The 18,104-nt window shown below is 43.2% G+C and overlaps 2 protein-coding genes across 3 annotated transcripts; both read right to left on the reverse strand.

Annotated features, from left to right (window-relative positions):
* Positions 1 to 1,073: 1,073 nt before the first annotated feature.
* Positions 1,074 to 10,347, reverse strand: vcp (valosin containing protein). Its single transcript, XM_086206030.1, has 17 exons — positions 10,100 to 10,347; positions 8,412 to 8,523; positions 8,125 to 8,297; positions 7,904 to 8,046; positions 7,672 to 7,802; positions 7,458 to 7,589; positions 7,150 to 7,252; positions 6,405 to 6,538; positions 5,976 to 6,111; positions 4,241 to 4,353; positions 3,805 to 3,969; positions 3,185 to 3,307; positions 2,884 to 3,096; positions 2,488 to 2,796; positions 2,162 to 2,317; positions 1,909 to 2,063; positions 1,074 to 1,729 (listed from the first exon to the last, which is right to left on the reverse strand). Exons 1-17 carry the CDS (start codon positions 10,114 to 10,116, stop codon positions 1,624 to 1,626), a joined length of 2,421 nt encoding a protein of 806 aa, XP_086062156.1. The 5' UTR covers positions 10,117 to 10,347; the 3' UTR covers positions 1,074 to 1,623.
* A 356-nt stretch (positions 10,348 to 10,703) lies between these two features.
* fancg (FA complementation group G) lies at positions 10,704 to 17,163 on the reverse strand. 2 transcript variants are annotated; one of them, XM_086206033.1, is made up of 14 exons: positions 16,959 to 17,160; positions 16,228 to 16,327; positions 16,012 to 16,137; positions 15,750 to 15,922; positions 15,304 to 15,445; positions 15,002 to 15,132; positions 14,759 to 14,905; positions 13,673 to 13,833; positions 13,470 to 13,536; positions 13,117 to 13,397; positions 12,999 to 13,039; positions 12,723 to 12,896; positions 12,233 to 12,347; positions 10,710 to 11,380 (listed from the first exon to the last, which is right to left on the reverse strand). In XM_086206033.1, exons 1-14 carry the CDS (start codon positions 17,037 to 17,039, stop codon positions 11,287 to 11,289), a joined length of 1,833 nt encoding a protein of 610 aa, XP_086062159.1. In that variant the 5' UTR covers positions 17,040 to 17,160; the 3' UTR covers positions 10,710 to 11,286. The 2 variants fall into 2 exon arrangements, with proteins under 2 accessions (XP_086062160.1, XP_086062159.1); XM_086206034.1 differs by lacking the exons at positions 14,759 to 14,905; positions 15,002 to 15,132; positions 15,304 to 15,445 and having other exon boundaries at positions 10,704 to 11,380; positions 16,959 to 17,163.
* Positions 17,164 to 18,104: the final 941 nt, after the last annotated feature.

Consider the following 18,104-nt stretch of genomic DNA (forward strand, 5'->3'; position numbering starts at 1 on the left):
TGGCGTCACGACTGAGGACTCCAACTTAGCATGTCAAGGCTTCAGGACACTTATTACCTCAGCCAAACAGTATGGAGGCATTTCATGATTTTATTGTATATTTTTAACATTTGAAAATTGGTCACCGTAGACTTCGGAGTGTGCAGGACATTCCTGCAACAACTTTCCCTGTGTAGCCCCAGCAGTGGAGGTGGACTTAAAACCTGGCCTGAGCTTCCATTAGCATGTGGCTAAGGAGATGGACTGAGTTTTTGACTAGGAGGTTTTAATTGATGCGGGACAAGCATTGATCTTATCCACATTTCTATGTGATTATGTTCAATTTGCTTTCAAGTCAAATTTTGCAGGGACACAAAATAAAAAGCTTTAATGTATGTCGCTGATGATGTGACTGCTGTCACTGTACCGACTTAGCAAAGACAGGTTTTAGAAGAGATAAGTTGCCTAAATTAACCAAAGTGAAGGCTATCTAGAAAATGATTCAACTGCTGCTGTGCTAGCTATCAAATGAAGGTGTTAGCAGCCCAGACTGACCTGTAATTTACCGGCTGAATAGTTTTTCCTCTCAGCTTAACAGAAGGATTACGCCCACATTTCGACTCATTCACAGTGAGTACAGACACACAGTGAGTTCAAGTTTTCCCTCCACCTTCACTGCCAGAGTGACACTATGTGGTCAGCAACAGAACTGCCCGTCTGCCCTCAGCGGACTGAATCCCACCTTTGGGTTTAAGTCACATGGTGCTAGCATGTGTCATGTAAATACCACAGATTCAAAAGCAAGACAAAAGGAAAGTAAAAATTAACTTGAGCCATCAAAAGTTCCCTGTAATTACCCCCATTTCGTTTAAAGCCAATAAATTCCGGCAGGTTATTCTAATCATTCGCTTTCTGTATATCAAGTTACCCACAAATCTCTTAAAAATGACAACAAACAAAAATGTAGAACTTTCTGAGTTTGACTAAAATATAAAAATAAAGGGGATATTTTGCGATGAATAGTCAGACTTCTGAATGGGTTTTCCTATTTGAATGTACAAACAGCATCAATAAAGACATTTAAAAGCGAATACTTCCATTTTGTGAGACTTTATTTTTAACAACATAACCTTGACAAATTTGTTATACATCATATGCTACCGTTTATTTAAAAAAAAAAAAGAAGGAGGAACTCATTAGCAATTTTTTCTTTCTTATGGTCTAGGATAGAATCCAGTCACTAATCCATTCATGTAGGTTGTGATATACTCAGAACAGCAAAAACTTTTGCACACCTGTATGGCTGATCAGGTGAGCAGGAGAAGACCGTCGGCCGTGAACATTTGAGCAAAAAAAAAACTGATATACTGAAAATTAGGCCACTCAATAGACCCTCCCCCCATACCAACCCACCCCTCCCACTGGAAAAAAATCTGCATCAGTCACTCACCTTCCATTTCCAACATCCCCTCATCCCCACCCACATCAAAGCCAGGGCAAACCAAGCGGCTACATGCTTTCTCCAAGGGAAATCATACAAAAAAAGGAACACAAGAAAGAAGCACAAAGTCCTAAAAATGTGGAATCTGGTGAGAATTTGTACAGTTGTGATCCCAGTACTGACCACCATGGGGCAGTGCACGTTTATCCATAAAGGTCATCATCGTTATCTTCATTGAAAACTGGACCAGTGCCAGTTCCTCCTGAGCCGTGGCTTGGACCACTGCCGCCTGCAGCACTGGAGGGAAACCTGGGAGATGAAGATTACCGTTTGTTACTCTGATAGGAGGATCGTTCATGAATGAAGCAACAACATTAATATGTTCAATTAAGAGCTCCACTCTTCCCTGCCTAAGAACACTGACATACAACTGTCTGGTTCCACCTCCTAAAGCACAAACATGCAACAAAAAACATCAGAAAATGTACCTGAAGCTGCCGAAGCCACGGCTCTGCTGCAGTGTCTGCGCAAACATCTCATATTTGCGAATGTCATTGTCACTGACGGAGCGGCGAGCGAATCGCATTGCCTCTTCAAAGTGGTCCTTCCTGATCTCTGGCACAGGATCGTCCTCTTCCACCTCCTGTGAGGACAAGACAGAGGGGGTTGTCAGACATATGAACATATAAGGGTGAGAGCAGCGTGCTGACACGGCGGCAGTTGTGACAAGCAAGCACTGACCATAGCTGACGGGTTGGTCTGCCTCTCTCTCTCTCTGCGGATCTCATTCTCGATGCTCTCCCTGATGGCCAGTTTACACGCCCGCTGACAGATCTCTGTCAGATCAGCTCCAGAGAAGCCGTTGGTCATCTTAGCCAGGAAGTCCAGGTCCACATCCTGTTACAATAAAGTTAGAATGTAGAGAATGAGCAGATTGTTTCTCGTGGCTGACTTTTTAAAAATCTATACATAGACTGAAGTCTCTGCGCTGACCCACTGGAGCTTCTTTACATAAGAGGTCTGACCTACTAAAATGAAACCATAGGAGCGGCGAGTGTGTTGGGCACCTTGCTGATGGGACTCTTGCGGAGGTTGGCCTTCAGGATGCTGATTCTGCTCTTCTCGTCGGGCAGGGGGATGTAGATGAGCTGATCCAGACGACCAGGTCTCAGGATGGCAGGGTCGATGATGTCTGGTCTGTTTGTGGCGCCGATGATGAAGACGTTCTTCTTGCTGGACATTCCGTCCATCTCGGTCAGGATCTGGTTGATGACACGGTCAGCCGCTCCGCCACCGTCTCCCACGTTGCCACCACGAGCCTTGGCTATGGAGTCCAGCTCATCAAAGAAGAGAACACATGGGGCTGCTTGACGAGCCTTGAAACAAAGATACACAACACATTACAATACAAAATCAGCACACAACGACACAACACCAAGAAAACAAATGATCAACAGCATTACCTTGTCAAAGATCTCTCGGACGTTGGCCTCGGACTCTCCGAACCACATGGTGAGAAGTTCAGGTCCTTTGATAGAGATAAAATTTGCCTGGCACTCGTTGGCAATGGCTTTGGCCAGCAGAGTCTTACCGCAACCAGGGGGACCATAGAACAACACCCCCTTGGATGGGGTCATGCCGAACTTAAGGAACTTGTCAGGGTGCTCCACTGGGTACTGAATTTAAGAAGATGGAGGACATTGGTTACATCTGACCGATGCAGTTGCTTCAGATCAGATTTCACATCTAGAATAAGGTCCATACCTGAACCAACTCCTGCAGCTCCCTTTTGACGTCCTCCAGACCACCAATATCCTCCCAGGTAATGTTGGGAACCTCGACTACGGTCTCTCTGAGAGCTGATGGGTTACTCTGGCTCAGAGCCCACTGCAGGACAGGGAGAGCGGGTCGGTCATAACTCAGAAGGCCATTATGTAAAACATGTGACACTCTTTTACAACGTCAAACTCCTGACCTTATTTTAAATAAGACAACTGTGCATCAAAGACTGTTTACATGATGTCCTTCTGGATCATTGCTTTCATTTTCTCCAGAGTCCAACTAACAATGCAAAGTCATTACATCCCTGCATCAGGGACCCTTGTGACTTTGATCTGAAACAATTTTTATCATGCTGCCTCCGTGGTTCCAAAAGCATCAAACAACCTAAAGTAAATGTCACCAAGCAGCTTGACCGAAGTCGCAAAATACTGAGAACAACCAAGGAGGACATTTCACTAATACACCACATCTTAATTCAATTATCCCAAAGATAAAATCTGGTATGATATTTAGCCGATGCTGTTGATGAGGCTGTGCCTTACAGCGGTCCAATATGCATTACTATCATCAAACTGGTGTTGTGCCGATACAACAGATCTCACCTTGAAGTCATCCATGGTAACAGCCAGAGAGTTCATGACCTCAGCATCAATGGTCTCATCCTCCAGGTCGATCAGATCCATCTTCTTCCTGATGGCCTGCAATGCGGCCTCAGAGCAAAGAGCAGCCAGATCCGCACCCACGTGGCCGTGGGTCTCGTTGGCTACCTGCAGAAGACGGGTGGAGAGCTCAGTCATGCTTACGCTGCATTATCATATCCAACACACCACCTATACCCATCAAGTATGAAAACATTACTAATTTCTCTCAATTGCCAACTAATTAAAACCTATACAATGTTGACATCTCTCCAACAAGTCTGTCTATAAAGTACTGCACACAGAGTAGCTTTACTTAGAAGTTACTTCAAACAACAACATGGTTGCTTTGTTGTGAGGCGTGTCACTCAGCCGTGAGAAAACAGCTGCATGTACAAACCTGTTCTAGGTCCACATCTTCAGCCAGCTTCATGTTTTTGGTGTGAATCTGGAGAATCTCCAACCTGCCAGTGGCGTCTGGGATGCCAATATCTACTTCCCTATCAAAGCGACCTGTTTGGGTGGGGGTCAGACAAAATTATTAGTTCTGCTGAAACTGAAAGTTGCATACTATGTCATATTGCACACCTGATGATAGTCCACAGCCTACAGAAACGAGTGGGTAGGCACACGACATGATCAGAGGTGGAAATCACAGTGCATAAACCCTGAGGAACAGTTGATGTTCACTAGATCCAACTGCTCTGTCGACTACAAAACAAACTGAGGTAACAACCTTATTAATGACTATTCAGAATGTTCAGCAAGTTATTTCAGTGTTATCCCAGTAGGACGATAAAGGTTTGACGGGACAACAGCAATTATTGAAAACAGATCGACACATAATTATCTCGACAGTTAGCTTCCTCTCAGTATAAGCCAGTGATGTACTTGTTTAAATCCCTACAGAGTGGGTGTTTGTATTCTAGCGAAGCACTGAAAGAAAAAGCCAATGAGACAATGTTCAGTTCACCCAGTGGATGAGCCAAGGTAACGTTTAGGCTTTGCTTTGTAAACTTTCACAGCTTTTAACATAAAACACAAGTGAATGTCCCTGGACCACAGGTTCTTTGGCAGGTTCGAAGGGCCACTGCAGAATCTAACCACAAATGCATATAGTGCCGCTTAGGCTGACTTAGAACCTCACAATGGGGGATCTGTACCTTGCCCAAACACGGTGGAACCCTAATGTCTGGTTTGAGAAAATAATAATATAGTTAATATTTAGAAATATGACAAGCAACGTTGTGACGCAACGCGAGTTGGGATTACAACACGTGCTGCTTTTCTATCACTGTAGGTTTAACCAAATAAGCGAAGCTACAGTTCAGGGTGCCAACTTGTCAACTCTCTCGGTGCAGGGTCTATGTTTGACAAGGGGTCGCGTACAGAACCTGACACCGAAAGGGTTTTTATTCCTGTTCTGTCCTGCTACTTTGATAAAATGTTGGATCTGCGGGAGTCCTGACCAAATATCAGACTTTTACAGCTCAATGATGATGCCAGTGTGCTCAGGCCTGGAGCAGTGGGGGTGAAGGCCGGTGGGGGGAGCGGGGAACTTCAGACCAGTGTTTTGGAACGTGCCAATACAAGTCACACATTTGAAAATATCGCTATTATTTTGAAGATTTTGTTTTTTACAATACTGTAACATCTCCTAAATTGACCCCCCCCCCCCCAAAAAGCAACCAATTTTTATCTCTAAAACTGCCAACATGACCAATAAGTAATACAAGCAGAGGATAAAAACCCTGGATCTCCAGGTTTTGTTGTTTCAACATGTCAAACCTCCGTGCTCAAAACTCACTGCTCCCTTAAAGAGGCATGTCCACTTCCAAACTTCTAGGAAATCTTTTTAATCTTAATGACTGGTAAAGTTGTGTGTTTGTAAAGTGGCTTTTTATTAACTTAATCACACTGTTGGTCAAGTGTGCATTGTACAGCCGTGCTGCATTGGAACAAGAACAAAATATTAACCTGTCGGCAATGATTGAGTCAATATTTTAAAAATCCAACAGCAAGTGATGCCAGAGACATCCTTCATCATTTATGAGTTGAACATTACCAACAGGAGCAATGTAATGGGACTCTAAAAAAAACCTGTGCATTAATGTACTGGACACACTGCTATTTACCAAATCTCCTCAGAGCCGGGTCAATGCTGTTGGGTCTGTTGGTGGCAGCCATGACGATGACATGAGCTCTCTGTTTAAGGCCATCCATCAGAGTTAGCAGCTGGGAAACGATGCGCCTCTCCACTTCTCCATGAGTCTGCAAAAACACAACATAGACTTTATTATAAGAGCGGCATTTTACAATATGCCGAGACATTTGTCTCTCCACCACAGTTTGAGTTTTTCCTCTGTCAATCTACATGCACATTGATAGCACTCATACCTTTTCAGCCTTCATAAACATCTGTCAAGGATTACCGTTGATGAAGTGTTCAGCATTATACAGATGGATCAGAGAGCTTGAAATTGACTGAAAGTGAGGTCTAAGTGACCATTTTTCATGTATTTTATTTTGTGACGATGGATTTAGTTTCTTCTCTCCCTCCTCACCTTCTCTCTCTTAGGAGCAATAGCATCCAGCTCATCAATAAAGATGATGGCCGGAGCGTTCTTCTCTGCTTCCTCGAAGGCCTTTCTCAGGTTACTCTCACTTTCTCCTGCGAGCTTACTCATGATCTCAGGGCCTAAGGGTGGGGAAAAAAAAGACATTTTAGTTTCAGAGATTACCAAATCACACGCACTGCAGATAATCAGCATAAGTCACAGAATATAAACTCTAACGCAAGCCAGTTGATAGGCATTTTAATGCTTGGATCAGATACAGACTTTTATAAAAGGCAAAATTAACGGCATATGTAAACAGGCACTCTGACTTAAGCCCCTAATTGCATCTATGTGGCAGCTTCAACAGGATGTCTGAGTCTCAATGCTAACAATAGCATTGAGTTCTTCTAAGGATACTGTTAATGCAACTGAAACCTGAAATCTACCATCCACAGAAGAAGCACTGGAAAACTATCATGTAACTATAGGCCTAGAGATGTGAAACCTTTCCTCCTCAAACAAATTTACAAATTACAGAGATGCAACCCCTACGGGAAAACATCTTTCAGGCTTTAGAATGTGCAACTACAACTGCAAAGACCAAATTCAAGTCTTTCTCCTGAGGTACTTTAACAAGGTTAGAGATTTTAATATAACAGTCCTTGATTGAGACACAACCAACATACATGGCAGCATTTTCACAAAATGATCCTGACCAAGAATAACTCCTTCACAAAAATACTGTTCTTACCATTAATGAGGAAGAAGAAAGCTCCAGTTTCATTAGCCACTGCTCTGGCAATCAAGGTCTTTCCAGTTCCAGGAGGTCCATAGAGCAGGATTCCACGTGGGGGCTGAAATGGGTGGGATGTTTAAAGAGCTTTATCAGTGTCAAGCACGTCTGGCTACAAGTCATACCTGACGTTGTGAAATATTGGCAATGTCAAGTAACAACGGACTAGTTCTAGAGCTAATGTGCTTTTTAAAAAGCATTGCAATCACAAATGAAGGACAGACATGTTTGCCATTTCTACAGAACAAATTAAAAGCTTGCCTCACCTTAACGCCGATGGCCTTGAACAACGCTGGGTGTCTAAGAGGCAGCTCCACCATCTCTTTGATCTGAGCCAACTGCTTCCTCACTCCTCCGATGTCATCATAGCCCACTTCATTCAGAGATTCTTCTTCATCCTGCATATCCAATGTTCACTTCAATTTCAATGTGAATTTGGTAAACATTCAACCATTCATCGTGTGTTTGCTTGCCACCCACCTCTCTCCTGATCGGCTCTCCCTCACAGTGGATGACCGTATCGGGAGCAACGATGCAGTAGGGTGAGGGATCAGTCTCTACCACCTTGAATTCAACCGCACGCATGCCTCCTCTGACCAGGAAAATGTCACCTTCACAAGGTTAAGGGAAACCATGTTTAGTTCATCAAGTATTTAAGAGTTATTAAGGCGACCACATTTAAACAGATCTGATCAGACAGGCAGACACACACCTTTGCGGATTGGCCTGTAAGCCTCTAGGAAGTATGGCTTGAGATAGACCTCAAACAGGTTGCCAGTAATTCCCTCGACCGTGTCATCGATTGGAAGGACATGGATCCTCTTTCCGTACTTCACATCAGGACACGGCTGGATGCTGGAGGAAACTTAACACTTAGCATCATTTCTATATTTAAAAACTTTAAGAGAAATTTAAGACATATGATTCCCCCACCTGATGACGTCACCCAATCGGACCCTCAGATTGTTGCGGACTACCCTGTTCATGCGGACTTTCTCATCAGAACAGGTGTCATCAGATAGCACAATGCATACGGTCTCCCGTCTCTTCTTCCCCTTCATCAGAACTGTGTCACCGCGGAAGAGCTGCAGCTCGTCCATCTTGGTCTTCAGATATAAAGTAACAAAGTTATTTTAGGAATTTCAATTTTTTTTTAAAAGTATATAATATTTGATGCTCTATGGCAATAGAGCACAGCTTCTTTTTTTCTGAATGCGCACCTGAGAGAGGGAGACCACACTGTTGTCTTCATTGATGGATTCATCAACAATCAATCTGTTGGGTCTGTTCTTCTGTTTCAGAATCGCAGTGGCTAGATCATCATTTTTTGATCTATGGTGAGAAACAGATGAAACAATGTAAAAAAGGTATAACATAAAATATTTCTTGAGCACTTTCTGGTCTCAAAAAGTAACAAAGTGCTCATTTTTATGCAATTGAGCAGTAAACAAAAAGAAAACACCATACTGGCATTAAAATGTTAAATGTTCAATAATACCAAAATTATGCAACTTCTTCAAAGCTGCTCTGTCTAACACTAACCTGCGGGGTTTCAGTTTTAATTTCTCTGCTTACTGAGTCCAGGGCTCACAGCAGTGTAGACAATAATCAAAGACTTCAAAACTCATAATTAGGATTGATTAATATCAGAGATGAAACCTTTTCCAAAGAGAGACCAAGCTTATGTATCTCTGGGGCTTTCGGGATTTTACTCTGATTGTTGACATTACTAATGCTAGTCGTGAAGGTATTGGTACGTATTAATTACAGCTAATTAACTTTTCTTTACAGACTATAATGAGGCATTTTGTTATTTAAATGATATTTCGTTTACTGGACATGAATATTTTGATAGTGACAGAGACGAAACACAAGTTGGATATAGAACTCGTTCGTTCAAATGTTTCAACATTGTCGGCAATTAATCTGTACAATCAAGTTCCACCAAAAACCAACCGATACCAAAAGCAACACGTTCATGGAACACTCTTCGATCGCTTTGACAATTTACCATCCATGTTGTTATCATGCTAATGCTAGCTCTTATGCTAACAGGCTGGAAAGCGAGCCCAGATGACACAGCAAAGAATTAGAAAAAAAACTTTGTTAGCTTGCAAGATTACCACCAAGAGCGGCAAAGGTTACGACTCACTGGGACTTTAAACAATGTTACGTTAGCAGCATGTTGGTGATAACAACTTATTAGTCGGATCGACAAATGTTTAATGTTTGATCAACAACGAAAAGGAGCTTGATTACTTGGAATGGATAGCCCGTTAGCCTGCTAGCTTTGCGGCATAGGGTAGGGGTGCTCGCCGTGAAGTTAGCTCTGGCTAGTTAGCTTTCTATGTGCCTAGCTTCGGTTTCTTCGTTAGTACAACCCTCAGACTCTTTGTCAAATATATGCCATTTTACTGTCTGTAAGCAGTGTTTCTTCCAATTATGATATCTCGCCGGCTACCAGGACAGGCTATAAGCCGGCGAATAGGCCAGCTTCTCGGTGTGATGGTGGCTGGCTTTGGCCTTGACACTTTGCTAAGCTATCGCTAGCACTCACGACAGCGATGACTGCGCTTTGTCAACTCGCTGTCACACAGCTGGCTAACTCAATACCATTACGTAGCTAGCGACAACGGTGTGAATGACAACACAGTTACAACTACCAACAATTAACTTATTCGGGGTAATGACGGTACTCAAGTGTCACAGGCTTCACAATGTGAAGTTTTCAGACTGGAGTGCGGAGGCTGAAGTAACGTTACTGACCCCATTAGCTTCGCTAGCAAACTAGCAATGGAGCTGCTTTTAATAACGTTAACGCACCGAAATTTGGGTTGACGCTGTCTATTTACTTTGTAAATGCAGGTGGAATGACACAGTTCAATAAGATCAAATCGTGTCAACTTACTCCCCTCCCGATGCCATGGTCGTCGACCTGGATTGCAGTTAATAAATAAATTCTAGCTAAATGTTAAAGAGGCTTAACCGGGTTCTCGTTGCCGAACGATCGTAGTGATATCACACGAATGAGCAGCAGTTTCCGTGGTTTTTCTCTACAGAGCTGGCTGCATCCTTCTCTCTGATTGGCCACGGGTTGTTCATCAAATTCGGAAAACCAATGAAGGATCTCGTAGTCCGTCGTCACCCAGCTATTGTGCGACCTTGCCCAATTACCAACCAGTAGGATGCGCCTGTTTCCGACAACTTTTCTCTTATTGGCGAGTCGAGCCATCACCAAATCCCAGTCAACCAATTAGTGTGTACCGCGTTGATACGGATGAACCGTGAAAACATGGAACTAGCCCTGGTGGACTTTCATAATAATGCTCCATGATATTACTATGTTTTGATAATGAAAGTGGGTCCTCTCCCTGCCAAACGTGATCATTTATTTTGTTATTAGTACACATATAAATAAATCTTATCTAAAGATAAATCTTTTTTTCTCTTCAAAGCCAAAAGTGGTACAATTTCCCAACATTGGTGCGATCACCCTTGTTTGAGGGACCATGGGATGTATGGCATCTCCAACCTCCCTGACCAATGTGACTTTAATGTGGGATCCCTGACTTTAACATTTGGCAACTGGCACTGCTACATCAGGGCTTCTTGTTTGAGGGGCAGGACAAAGTGATTTGTGATGTCAAAAACCTCCCTGGCAATCCCTGACTTTGATCTCGGTAATTCTGCTTAATCTTGGACAGCACAGTGACCGAATGTTCTATCAGACTTTGATCTCTGACAGCTTTGATCACCGCTAAATACAGACAAGATCAGGGCTATCCACAATGATGTCTTACATCCCAAAATTTGGTCACCTTAGACGCCAGACCCTCAAAATCAACACTGCACTTCCTGGAAGTGCCAGAAATGCATTTGCCAAGTTTCACATTGACAGAATGAATAGTTGTTGAGTTACTCAAACAATCAAAAATCATTATGAATGCAAGAAATTACTGAATAAGATTAAGTTCATAAATTTCTCTCTTGTCAAAAACACTTTATTCTGTGGGGTCAGTAAATGCATGTTTTGTTGTTGGTATTGGTTCACAGGCCAGAGACAGTCGATCCATCTTCTGTCTCTCTCTAGCCAGACTATGTAGAACCAAGTTCTTGTATTCTGTGGCGAAGCTCTGTGGAGTCCAACACTGGACCAGACTGGGGTTCCTGTAAGTACACAGGAACACGCCTGCAACAAAAAAGGTTTATCACAGTTTAGCTGAGAGTAAAAACAAGCCTGCAAGAACCACAAATCTTTTTGTCTTTTTTTGAACACGTCCTCTTCAGACTTTGAAACTTTAGTCAACACATATTTGCATTTAAATGCCACTGGGAGAGTGCAATTCTGGGCCAACAATGATAAATGTTCAAAATAATAATAATTTGGCCTGTAGTTAATTGTATGTTTTTTGCCAAAGTTAATGTTGTTTTTTTTTTAAGTCTGGTTGTTGATTTTATTCCCTCTTTTGTGTCACGGAGACAAGACAGAAATCATAACAATGAATAAGCGCTGCATCGCCCCATCGTTGACAACACATAAAAATCCTACACATTCCTGAAACCTTTGATATAACCTACCACATCGGCATATACACAAGCCACTCCCATCTGGGAACGTCATCTTATTTGTGCCCACGAAATATCAGTGCACCCCCCCACCGTAACCTTCTGTCATTAATGTTGAATCAGGATACACAAACACTGGGATATTGCCAACCAATAATAGGTTTCTTGATTGGAAATGCTAAAGCAGTTTATATTACTTAAGTAAATTATATATGAGTTCATATTGCCAGCTGAAAAGCAGTGATGCGCAATGATTTTTTTCCCTGTAACTTGAAAATGAAAAAAAAAAAAAGCCCCTCTGAAGCTTTCGTTTTAATATCTAATCTAATTCTATTCGTTCCTAGAAGAGGGAATAATCGTTTCCGATTCAAAGCCCACTCTCCACCGGGCAGTTCAATTCACAGAAGTCATTTTTATGTATTCTTTATCGCCCGTCAACTGTGTATCACTAAGAGTAAGAATGACAACGTCTTACTCTACAGATGATGGTGCGCTGAGGCCCAAGGTCTTTTCCCAGCAGGCAGCAGCCTCTCGTCTCCTGCCGAGCCGCCACAGCACTTCACCACACCACAGTCCTGCACGCTCACTCTCTGGGACAGGACACACCACGTGCTTATGTTTGCTAACATCTTACGACGAATTCATGTCAAGCTGATATAGTTTTTGCTTCCTAAGTTAGGGGAACAGTAGATGCTAAAGGTAAGAATAAAAAAAAAACTCAGAAATAAGAAGTAATTTTTACATTCATTACTAAATTTTTCATTCTCAGTTGCCTGCTCATTATGAACTAAAAATACTGAGGAAGATAACTTTCTGTGGCTTCAGATCCTTTCGCAGCACCATCATGACCCACTGTGTGCCGTATAGGAGACCATTTTGTTTTGAGAATTCTGAACTACCCTCTGGTACCCGAAAACACTGCTACAAGCTTGCGACAGAATCATATTAAAATAGTGTGTGTGTACCTGCGACAGCCTGCAGACTGAGCTGGAGGTCCCTCAGTGCCTCTCTGAGTTGGTCCGTCTGTGTAAAGCTGATGCCTCTACAAGCGAGTGAAAGCCCCTTCAGCCTCTGCAGGAAGCACATATCTCTTCTCTGCTTGTCAACCATGTCTGTACTGAGAATCTGTGGTTTGCAACCTAAAGTTCAACAGAATAAAATGCGCGGGTAAAAATAACTGACGCTTTTCTAAAGAGAGCCATTTTTCTCTGATGCATCAATACAACCAGGAAAGAACTCACCTTTTTGTTTAAAGCACACCTTCACTAGCAGGTTGATACACCTGTAATGCAGAATACAGCCGTCTGATGTTTGTATCATGACATTAGACAGAATTAAAGTCAGTTCTGTCTCTCAGACCTTGTGTAGTGAATCACAGCTTGCTTCCAGTCCTTCAGGTGGGTGTAGCAGTGACCCTGAAGGAGGTAGGCAGCACCCGTCCAAAGCAATATCATCACCCTATCGCCACCCTCCTCTTCCTCTTCTAACACCACCCTCTCTGGCAGCAGCTCCAGTGTTGTGGTAATGACTTCATCACACAGGGTCATGCAATCAACTGGCCGCTGGACCATGAGCAAGGCGGAGCCAGCTTCCAGGTAAAGCTCAGGTAACCTGGGGAGATGAGCAGCTTCAGCAGGCACCTGAGACACAGACAATCTCCTTTAACCACACACACGACTCCTTGGTAAAGTGTTGAGAGAATGTGGCCTTACTGCTTGTTGATGTTCTGAGTGAAGAGCAGCCAGCAGGTCCAGATAATAATCAACGCCTTCTGACACCCTGAACAAAAACAACATTCGTTCAACACCAAAATACAGTGTATGCATGTACTACTGGTACACCCACCTACATTTTGTGATTTAGTTGGTTGTAAATGACAGAGAATAACAGATTCTGAGCTCCCTGCTGGCGTTACCTCCCATGGAGCACACTCTTCAGAGCCAAGCTGTGAAGGACAGTGAGAGCAGAAGGGACGGACAGGAGACTTCTCAGGGACTGGCTGTGTAGAAGTGAGGAGGGAGAGAGGAGCTGAGCGCCAGCTACACCAGATTCTGTGGCAGAGGGCATCATCAACGTCTGTGGGACGAGAGGTTGCATGTTTCAGTATGCAGGCCAACACCTGTGACCTGAATTAAATTTCTGTTCACGCCTACTGAGCACTAATCAATTACAAACTATATACAAACCATACAGACGGCAGCACGGCTTTTTGCCTCTGTAATGTACACCTGTCACAGTGACGTTAACCTTTGACCACCAAACATTTTGGTAGGTCATCCTTGAGTCCCAGTGAAGGTTTGTACTACGATTTAAGATATTTACTCAAGGCTTTCCAGAGATATTGCAATAACGAGAAAAAGACAAACAAACAACCAAGCCCAGAAAAAACATATTTCTTCAGGTTTTGCCAGTGTGGAAACATAAAAATCCATCCATCCATTTTCAACCTCTTATCCTGTTAAGCGTCGCAGGGGGGCTGGAGCCTATCCCAGCAGCCTTCAGGCTAGAGACGGGGTTCACCCTGGACGGGTTGCCAGTCCATCACAGGGTCAACACATATAGACAGACGACCATTCACACTCACAGTCACACCTACGGTCAATTTAGAGTATCAATCAGCCTCATCCCCTCTTGATGTCTTTGGACTTTGGGAGGAAGCCGGAGTACCAGAGAGAACCCACACAGGAACAGGGAGAACATGGAGACTCCACACAGAAAGATCCCGTGCTCCAGCTGGGACCCGAACCCTGAACCTTCTTGCTGTGAGGCCACAGTGCTGACCACTGCACCACCACACCGCAAAACATAAAAATATACACTGAATATTTCTGACGATTAAAACCTTTAGAAAAGTTCTAAATAATCCTATCGCCCGCTCCTAAATCAGCATCAGGATCCTGACAAAAAACATGATTGTGATAACAACAATATGACCAGTGGTAGGATGTGGTTATTTTTCCTAACACCTTCCCTGTATGTATATGTATTGTATGTTACCCACTGAGTGCAGCAAGCGGAGCGCTTGAGTCTCAGCGTGTGTGTTGCCCAGGTGTTTATAGACGAGCATGCTCTGGTAAAGAGCACTTATACAGCTTGAATCCGTCTCCAGCGCCTTTCTGAAACACTGCAGTGCCATCTGAGGGCGGCTCTGGATACAAATGAGAAGAAACACACACTACATGTAAATCTTGCATGCCCACTATGTTTGCATGTGTGAAGTATGTCTATGTCTGTGCAGGCGTACCATGTGAGCAAGACAGGAACCCGACAGGAGGTGTGTGTATGCTACGAGAGTTCTGGGAGCCGACAAACAGGGAGCGGACTGTAGATCAGTCAGTGCCTCTGAACTCAGACCCTCATTCAGCCTTTCTGCACCTTCATAAATGACCAAAACAGCAAAATGATGGTTTTGAAAAGATCATACAAGGTGAAAAATGCACGTAGGAGTCACAGAGCAGAAGTCAGACTGTGATTAGGCTCCTTAGAACATTCTAAAGTGTATCTGGTCTTAAAATATCCATGAATAAACCCATGAATGTTACTGACTTTGTGTAATGATGGTGCAAATCTGCAATATTTCAATAAGCCTTCTTGGGTCCATCACCAATAGTGGAGTGATAGATGATTTTCCCTTTGCCCTGCTTTTCTCATCATCCCCAACGCCAGCAGACAGAGAAGACAACTCGCCCTGAATGACAACACAGAACCGTCCTGGATTAAACAGTACAGTACAGCCTGAGGTTTAACAATCGTAGAACTGAAGACACACTAAAGTTACATTGGGAGAAATTTGCTGTGTAGAAATGCGTTTGTTATTCGAATCGTTGGACACATTGTGAATTGCAATAAAAATCCAACACATTTAAGAGACATTAAACAAACAAGGGCCATGACACAATTAGGAAGGAGTTAACGATAAGCAGACAAATTGAGAATGTTAAATTAAAGGGATATATTATATGTGGTGCATAAAGCAGGAAATAGCATCTTACCTTGAATTCCTGTATCAGTTCAAGCCTGCAGGTGGCCAGCCAGACTGCCCACTGCAGACAGAGGAGGTGTAGCACACAGGAGTTGAAAACTGTGTTTCCTACTGATTGTAAAACTGTCCGCCAGAGCACAAGGGGGTCTGAGGCCAGGGGGTGGTCTCCTGTCATCTGTAGAACTGCAAAAATTAGGAGCCGGATTCAACATTAAATGGGATGCTTAACTTAACTTCCACGTCATGTTATGCTGCTGTTTTAATGGCAGTACTTCTCTCCAGGGTTTGTGTGAGGAGCAGTTCAGCTTCTGGAACCTGAGACAGCACGACAGAATACAACCCAGCATTGTACAATACTGACAACTCCAACTGCATGTGATCTACAAGAGGTGGAAGACCTGCAGCAAGATAAGGAAGGAAAAATCTTAAGAGAATTCCCAATTTCACAAATCTGAACCTTTTTATGACAAATGTGTAAGACTGAGCACCTTGTATTTTCCTTAAAAGTCTCTGAAACTCAGAGGACATCAATCTGGAGGAGCTCTGGTTCTGGTCTCGGCTTATCGCATCTCTTTCTTCTTGTTGTCGCTGGAATAATTAGGTGAAAGGTAACTTAAATGATGACAAGGTGACATTGCCTTCAGTCAAAAGTGAATAAAATTAAGTGGTGAAAAGTACATGAATTCAAATATTCTGCACACATACAATTATGGCAGCCTACTTTTTTAAATGGAATTTTCTGTAACTTCGTTCAGCAGGTGTCTACTGACACAAACACTTTTACCTTCACAAATTCCTTTAATCATCAGCTAAAAAAAATGTGATTATTGCTTTAGATTCGACTTTCGACAGATACATTGAATTTATAAGTGGAAAACCAGCTAAAGCAATGAAATATGACAATTGACAAGTCATTAATAATAACGATAACACAATTTCTCTCTGAATACCCTACTCATGATCTTCTGTGTAAACTTGCACTTTTTTTTTTAGCTCTAATAGCGTTGTTGCGGTGATGTGTTGCTGCTTTCGCTGGGCTATGACGAGTCAAGCACAGCATTCCTCTCAAAGACAATAACTCTGCGAACCAAAAGCGACATCTAGCCCTTTATTATGATTTCTCCCTTCTTCGTCCATTTTTCAGCATTAGATTATGCGACGTTATTGCGTCACAATGTGGAAGATGCTAACGCTACCAATCGTTAAGACGTTGACCTACCTTCAGTTTTTTTACCAGCTCGTCGTTTTCCAGTGTCCATCTATCTAATAAGGACGAGGGCTGTGACACTTTATTAGACATTTCAATACTGCTCGGTCAAATCTCTGTTGAAATTTCCCTCGTTTGACAGAACAAGGATGTGTTACGGGAGAAGGGGCGCTCACACCGGAAGTAAATATCGGTGGGTTTGTTGTAGTAGCGGCGTTCTTCTGCCCCTTGTGGCCTGATCTGGGAGTGACGCCTGCAAACTACTAAATACCCACTAGGTGGTACCGTGAACGAGTTTGGACACTTTTAGACGTCTCAGAGCTACTCAACTGTTAAGTGTTGCTCCTGTCTGGTTCGGTGGTGTAATGGCTGTTAGGTGGCACGCTGCCACAATTAGCCCGCGCACACACACACACACACACACACACACACACACACACACACACACACACACACACACACCACACACACACTCTGCCTGTCTGTCTCTCTCTCTCTGTCTCTCCACAGGTTTCGAGGAAGTTATCATCGTGCAAGGCACCAGCTAATCAAACAATTACATTTATATCACCTTTCTACCTCAGTGGTTCTCACAGCACTTTATCTTACAATGCTGCCTCATTCACTGAAGATCTGTGAAAGGCACCAACAAACTGAGGTTCATTATCTTGCTCAAAGGCACTTCAACACTGTCTCCAGGGGAAGTGAGAATCAAACCAGCATCTCTTTGGTAACTAGACAGCAACTCCACCTCAGGGCCATGCCTCACACAGCACAAGTGTGATTACTTCCATTCTATTTAGAGTAGCATTGACTCCAGTGAGCCCACATGCACAATACCACCTAAATGGAACAGGCCCATAATTAGTGTTATTAATTACACCTGTGTTTACCCTGCAACTACAACACGCTGCTGAGAAAAGGGCCTATCGTGTTACAGCTGAGTCATCCTTGAGGCTGACACATCAGCTTTTTTTTCTGGTTGTCCCTCCCAAGGTGACTCTTTTTTCCTCTCCCAGTTCCTCATCATCTCCCCTTCTCTCTTCCATCCTTCATCCTGTTCCCTGTTGTGTGCTGCCTTTATTGTCTGGCTGCCTCACAACCTCCCCTCTCCTCCTTTCTTTCATTGTCTCAAATCACAGAAAGCTGAAAATATAA

This window comes from Aulostomus chinensis, chromosome 6 (assembly GCF_037954235.1).
Source record: "Aulostomus chinensis isolate RoL2024-O1b breed Wild chromosome 6, RoL_Achi_v1.0, whole genome shotgun sequence".
NCBI classification, from domain to species: Eukaryota; Metazoa; Chordata; class Actinopteri; order Syngnathiformes; family Aulostomidae; genus Aulostomus; species Aulostomus chinensis.